The 6,932-nt window shown below is 43.1% G+C and overlaps 1 protein-coding gene across 1 annotated transcript in view; it reads left to right on the forward strand.

The window, feature by feature from the left end:
- Positions 1-829: 829 nt before the first annotated feature.
- Positions 830-6,932, forward strand: part of GAS7 (growth arrest-specific 7) — a gene marked incomplete at its 5' end in the record, with an annotated part of 14,758 nt that continues 8,655 nt past the window's right edge. Inside the window, 3 exons of the mRNA XM_010086155.1 lie at positions 830-904; positions 4,107-4,185; positions 6,600-6,728. Coding sequence (XP_010084457.1) covers positions 830-904; positions 4,107-4,185; positions 6,600-6,728 — 283 coding nt within the window. The remainder of the gene's footprint in view (positions 905-4,106; positions 4,186-6,599; positions 6,729-6,932) is intronic.

Genomic DNA, 6,932 nt, shown 5'->3' on the forward strand with positions numbered 1-6,932 from the left:
GCCCAGGACATGGTTGGTTTCTGGGCTGCGAGCCTACGGACTCAATTCATGATCAGTTTTTCGTCTACCCATACCCCCAAGTCCTTCTCCTCAGGGCTGCTCTCCATCCATTCCCCTCCCAGCCTGTATTTGTGCTTGGGGTTGCCTCGACCCACGTGCAGGACCTTGCTCTTGGCCTTGTTGAACTCCATGAGTTTTGCATGGTCTCACCTCTCCAGCCTGTCCAGGTCCCTCTGAATGGAGAGAAGGACAGTGCAGGTGGTGGGATGGGTGAAGGCCGGGGGCTGCAGCACCACGTATTGTGACAGTAGCCCCTGCTACATCTTCACCAGCTTTGTTGTCTGTAGCAGGGAGCAGGAAGCATTCAGTGTCCCTAGGAAAGGTGGAGTCCAGCACCTCAAACCTCACTTGGATTTCTCCAGTATTGCTGCATTCCTTCATCTTCGCTTCAAGGATGTGCTACCTCACGTTTAGCAGCAGACTGAGACACATGCTTCTCAAGTGAGCCCAGTTTTGCAGACAGTCCCTTCTGCACAGTAGAAACACTTTGTCCTTGTTATTTGCTGTGCAGAACTGTAGCTTTTTCTTCTAATTTTATCACACATGCTGTCCTGTGTATATCCCTGCTCTTGCCATTGCATTTTTAGCATATGGAGGAGAGAGGTGGATCCTGAAACTGGTGCTGCCAGTCCCTGGAGACTGAAAGGAAAATTCCTGTGGCAAGATCTGTTAAAATGCAGAGAATTTCTTTAGATTATGTGTGTGGGTTTATGCCTTAAAGCTTACCTACTGCTGTCTTTTTATTTTCTCTCTCTCTGTGCGAGTGTAGGATAAAGATTGAGGAGGAATATGCTAAGAACCTGTCCAAACTGTCTCAAAATTCCTTGGCTGCTCAGGAAGAAGGGTAAGTGTGTCTCTATGACTTTTGCAGAAGACGAATTTTAACATAAAAGGCATTCCTCCCACACGGGTACATGTATTTTTCCTGAGCTCTCCCATAGAGTAGAGGTTTATTTAGCTGGCATCCTGGGTGTGTTGAGGAAGAAGAACTGCTTTGGAACATTTTCATTTTGAAGATGTTAATGGTAATTTTTTAGGAATATCTTGCATTTCCAATAATGTGTTTATGCTATCCTTGTTCTAGTCAGCACTAGTTCTTTCAGGGATTAGCATGTATAAGTACTAAATTACTTTGAATCTGGAAGAATATATGGAATATATATACTGTTGATAGTAGATCCATAAGGTCAGGCCAGTAGAATTGCAGCAGCACGGACAGAGAGAGGAAGAAGTCATCTCTTCTCATCTTGCGCCAGGATCTCCATGAAAAGCATCAGATTGTCCCTTATTTACAACATTCACATTGGAAGTTATTAAGAAGGTATTCAACATTTCAGACTAGATTGTAATTCTTCAGTAATAATGAAAAACATCACTCCTGAAGGGTTAGAAGTTGCTAGCACTATCTTTTCCAACACAAAACCTCTAAGCACTGAAAGCCAAGGTTGGAAATGACTGTCCTCACCCTAGTTCTGACACAGGGTGTTGCAGTGAAGCTCCACGAGGTGTTTGCTCAACTTCCAGCAGGCAAGGACAGAAACTGCAAGAAGCTAACTCAGCTGTTACTTCTGTAAGCACCTAGACTGACGATAGTTTTCTGTTCTTCCTTCTGCTTTAGGGGTGGGTGTTAACCTGCTCCTAGCAAAGCTAAAGCCACTTTCTTCCACATCTTCATCCCACTTTCTCCTACCCCCAACAGGAGAAGTGAGGAATGCCTGAAAAAATGAAGAGGAAGGAAACTAGGGGAGAGTAGATGAAAACAGAGGGAATGAGGACCGAAGCATAAAAGATGTTAAAGTAGGGAACTAAAAGGGGAGTAGAGTTCAGGGAGCTAGGAACACCACCTAGTGGTGCTCTGGCTGGAGAGGTGGCAAGACGAGGGAATGGAAGGTGCTGTGGTAGCCAAACTGTCTAGGACCAGGAAGAGGCTAGTGAGAAGATCCTGGTTATTGGTGAGGCCCAGGAAAGGGAAAAATGCCATTTTAAAAAGTGAGGGAGTAAGAGCAGCAAACAGGAGGATTTGCAGGAGCCAAAAGTGGGGCTGCAGCCTAGCACACTCAAAGAAAACAGTGGCCAGGGTCTTCCTCTCATTTCTGAGAAGGCATGGGTCGGAGGACAGTTTCATACTCCACAGAGCATTTTCCAGCTTTGCTGTCCAGCAGTCTGTGGAACTGACACAAAGTGCGGGCTATGCTGTGCCTCCAGGGTCCTCTGCCCTGCTCTGGTGGTAAGAAGACCCACCATCATGTATGCGAGTGGGACACAAGGGTGATGAGTCGGGAGCAATTTATGATATTGGGATGGTTCTGTCCAAGTTTCTGTGAGTGTAGTGCGGCTGCATGCACACAGAAGGTGATACAATCCATGGTCATTTAAGTCACTGGTTGGATAAGAGATGCCGAAAATGCTTAGCAGGCTGAAATGCCTTCTTTACTTAAATACATGAGGTAAACCAGTTAGTACCAGTGAGAACCGGACAGCAGGAGAAGACCTCAGGAAGGGACTAGAGAAGGAGAAGAGTTGGGAGCACTTGCATAGGTGAAACAATCTCAGGTTGTTTAGCTGTGATGAACACCGTACTTGAGGACTCAACTCGTTGGAGCAACGTCAGAGGTTACAGATCATCATTTTGAAATTGCAGATGACAGGCAATCTTTCAGGCTACCAGGAAGGGACAAACGTGACTATCTTTGAAAAGGGGGTGGGGGAGACAAAGAAGGAGCCAGGAAATTGTACATCAGTCAGCTTTATATAACCTGTGCAAAGTGGTAGAATAAACTATAAAGGTTTTTAGAAGCACTCAGTGGAAAACTAAGGTGATGAGCAATTATTGTGGATGTGTACAGAACAAACAATGTCAAACCAACCTCAATTCCTCCAATGATGGAATAACAGAAGAAGTCAGCATCATAGCTCTTAATTTAGTACAACTTTTTCCAATGGGACTTTCGTGTAGGCAGGCAAGAGAAATGTGGCTTAAATAAATCCTAAATTGTAAAACTAGGTAAGAAGTCATACCCACTACTTTAAAAAAGTAAAGTGCAGAAAGTAGCTATAGAGTGAGATCCAATAAGGTTCGTCCCACGTCCAGTTTTTTTCAATGTTTTTGTTAATGACTTAAACTAGAATAAATAACAGGTTATTCTATTCATCTCAGAGATGAGACAAAGCTAGGAGGGATGGTGTGTAAAATTTGAAGAAAAGTTTGCAATTCAAAATTATTTTGTTAAACTAGAGAAACGAGATGAAAAAAATCAAGATGCATTTCAATGAGGACAAAGTACCAGGTTTTACACTTTCACAGGATGTGAAAGATATAGTTACGTAACAGTTTGTGGGAGAAGGATCTGGCTGTAGTGAATCACAAGCTTATTCATCAACAACTTCACACTGTTGTCTAAAAAAGCAATCCTACTGAGATATGTAGAAGAAAGACTGTCTGATATGAGATAATCTGTTCCCAGTTTAGCAACTGGAAGACCTCTGCTGGAAGATGGTGTTGTTTAGTTATGATGCATTAAGAGGAATCTAGGCTGTTGGAGAGGGTCTAGAGGAGCATGCCTAAGGTGCCGTCATCTAGAAAATGATTTTTCTGAAGGAAAGGTGGAGAAAAAATCTGGTAATTTTCAAATACTGAAAGGCTTCTCCAAGGAGAAGTAGAATAATCTGTTCCCCAAAGGTAGAGTGTAAAGTAGAAGAGGCAATGGGAAAACTACACTGGTGGAGATTTATTTGAAGGATTAGAAAAGAAAAACTTTCTTATGGTAAGGATAAGAAACTGAAGTATCTTGCTTGTGGAGACTGTGACATCTCCGTAACTGGAGATCGTTATGAACAGTGTTTTCAAATATTTGCTACATAAAATACAAACATAATTCTGCCTTGGTCAAAGAGATCAGTTATCTTCTCAGATTTCTGCTATCACTTTTCCGTGATTTTGCTGAGCATGATATGGTACAAAGCATTGTGCTTTGTCTATATGACACTCTGTGACAAATCTCACTGGGAGGATGTGCATTGATCATTGTCGCTCTGTGTTCTTTCAGCACACTAGGAGAGGCTTGGGCTCAGCTAAAGAAGAGTCTAGCTGATGAAGCAGAGGTTCATCTCAAATTTTCTTCTAAAGTAAGTAGTTCTTCCTTTTGCAAAGATTTTTGCCCTGTAATTGATGTGTATTTCCCTTCAGTGCTTGTTAGTGGGGGAAATATGCGTGCATATGGTACGAATTGAGAAGAATGAACAAGTTGGTGAACAAACTTATTGAAACTGTCCATTCTTCCTGACAAAACCGTAGTTTATTTAATCTAACTGATGAGTAAGTTAAAATACATCCAGCCTTAATTTTTCTTAGAAAGAAAACGGATTCTAGAGGTTATTCACCTAGGGCTCTAAGTTCCAACCTGTTCAAGTAAATTTACCTGGAGCTTGTATGGATTACTTCTATAGAGGAAGAAATAAAAAATAATATTTGGCTTCTCAACAAGAATCTGCTGTGTCTGTCTGGAAGGAAGAGAACCAGGACTCTGACTCCTTCATGTTGTTGGCCTTTCTGAAAAGTGCACTGGGAACTTTCTTGGTGTTATTTTTTGATCTTCTCTCAAGTGATGCCCAGGGAGATTTCTTGTACAGATTATGGTATTTATCAATATCCATCTATTATGTTTTTCTTCCACCACATGTGAGATATGCTTGCATCCTGTTACATTATGTTAACCTCTGTGGGTGATTAAGTTCAATGCAGTGGCAAATATCTCAGCACAGCAGCCATGTTCTGGAGGAAAATTATAGCTCTGCACTGTTTGTAAGTGATTATGCAGAGGTTACTGAGGCAACCAGCCGCTGCCTTGGTAACCCGCTGCTCTGCTTCGAACTTCTACTTCAGGGCTGTAATTAGTGAAATACTTTTTTCTCCCCATTGTCCTCCAGTATTGTTTTCCAAGAAGAAGAAATCCACCCTGGAGTGGTGTGTGTGTTTGTAGGCAGGCAATGTATAGGGGCTCTTTCATTATTTTACTTTTCTTTAAACCCTCCACAGAAGGGTTCCCAGTTCCGGCTTTCTTTCATTAACAGAATATGTTTTTAAATTTATTGATTATTGCTGTTGCTTTCAGAGAAGTTATTCTTAGAAGCAGTAACTACATTTCTCGTTGATAGTCCAATGAAACCAGCCAGTGCTGGCACAAGCAGTCAGTCCAGTGCAGAGCTCACCAAGAATATTCAAACATAAACACCAGCCTTGAAGACATTGACCAACTTCCGTGACAGTCCTTCATGACACTGTTACATTGGGGGTTATGAACAGATTGGAGAAGGTGAGGTGGCACTTGGAACATAAAATATTATTGCACTACTAAGGCCTGTAGGGACTGGCATGGCAGCTGGAGATATGTGTGCAGGAGGAATCTTTCAAGAAGGTTGTCATGGCATTGAACCTTTTCTCCAGCTATCTGATTATCCCTCACTCTGCTCCAAGAGGTGAGTTCTGCTGGAAACGAAGATGCACGTGCGTTGAACTTGTTGAAGTCATGGTGGGCTGGCCTGGATATGACGGTGTTTCCAGGAAATGGTGCTGGTGGAGCAGAGGAAAAAATAAGTCCTTGTGAAATCAGAGGAGTTTTTGAAGTGTGGTTTCTGGTAACTCAGCTGTGTGGTTCCTCCAGCATCTAATACTATGAATCACCCTCTGCCTCTCTTTCTGCCTGAGTCTCTACCATACTGGCACAGTGATACCGGATCTCTGTTGTGTACCAACTTGCCTGCATTGATGCCAGCACCCCTGCAAGAGGAACAATAGAAAAGAAGTATTGGGTTGATCTGTGTCCCTTCAGAGTACATTTTCTAGATGTCAAAACTGTATCTGAAGCCCAAAGAGCAATATGATACAAACTCTATCAGAGTTGAGTATTACCGACTCAAGTCCTGGTTGTAAGAGATCAGTCACATGTGCAGTCTTCATGCACCTCTCCTCAGTTAATTTCAGTGGTTTCTTGCCATTACTTAAAGAGTTTCAACTAAATACTCAGACTTCTCTTTAGGCTCCCTTATCCTTGACAGAAACAAATAAAATGTGCCCTTATTGGATCTCTTTTCACTATACAGGAAATACAGATGCGCCACCAGGGTCTGCTGGCTCACCTTGTTTCAGTCAGGGTTAGCAGCTTCAGTTCCTGTACTTTTTTTTTTCCAAGCAGGTTTTATCAGGCCAGAATCAGAGCACCTCAAGCAGTGCTCTGGATATTGCCTGCAGTTTGATCTTATGTGGAACAGGAGAGATACAATTTACTGGGGAGAGAGGAAGACAAGATTTCTGTCCTTTCGCTCCCTTCAGTAAATATTCCCTTAACAGAGCTGTCCTGCAAAGAGCTGAGCTGTGCAGTAGCTTCTCTTGGGGAAGGGAAATGTTGCTGCATGACATTGCCTTTGGCTGCAGTAGTGTGTGTATTGTTCCCTCTCTGTTCTGAGTCCTGCTCAGCAAAAGAGCCAGGAATCACTCCCCGGCTCCTCATTATTGCCGTTTCTTCCTTTGCTTTCCTTACCAGCTTCAGAGCAAGGTAGAGAAACCCCTGCTCAATTTCAGAGAGAACTTTAAGAAAGACATGAAGAAGTGTGACCACCATATTGCAGACCTACGGAAGCAACTGGCCAGCCGCTACGCAGCCGTTGAAAAGGTGGGAGCAGAGAACAAACTGGAGAGTTGAGGAGATACTGCTAGCTTGGTCAGAAAAGCAGCTGCCCTGTGAACAGTTTCTGTTCTGCCACAAAGAATCGCAAAGGTTTCTGCTGAGTGCTTTCTGCTGTTCGTTATGGCTTGCTGGGCCCCAGACATGGTTTGCTGCTTAGCTGAGATTTGGGAAACTGGGGGCTCCAGGCAG

Source organism: Pterocles gutturalis, unplaced genomic scaffold, assembly GCF_000699245.1.
Source record: "Pterocles gutturalis isolate BGI_N339 unplaced genomic scaffold, ASM69924v1 scaffold51245, whole genome shotgun sequence".
In the NCBI taxonomy this organism is placed as follows: Eukaryota; Metazoa; Chordata; class Aves; order Pterocliformes; family Pteroclidae; genus Pterocles; species Pterocles gutturalis.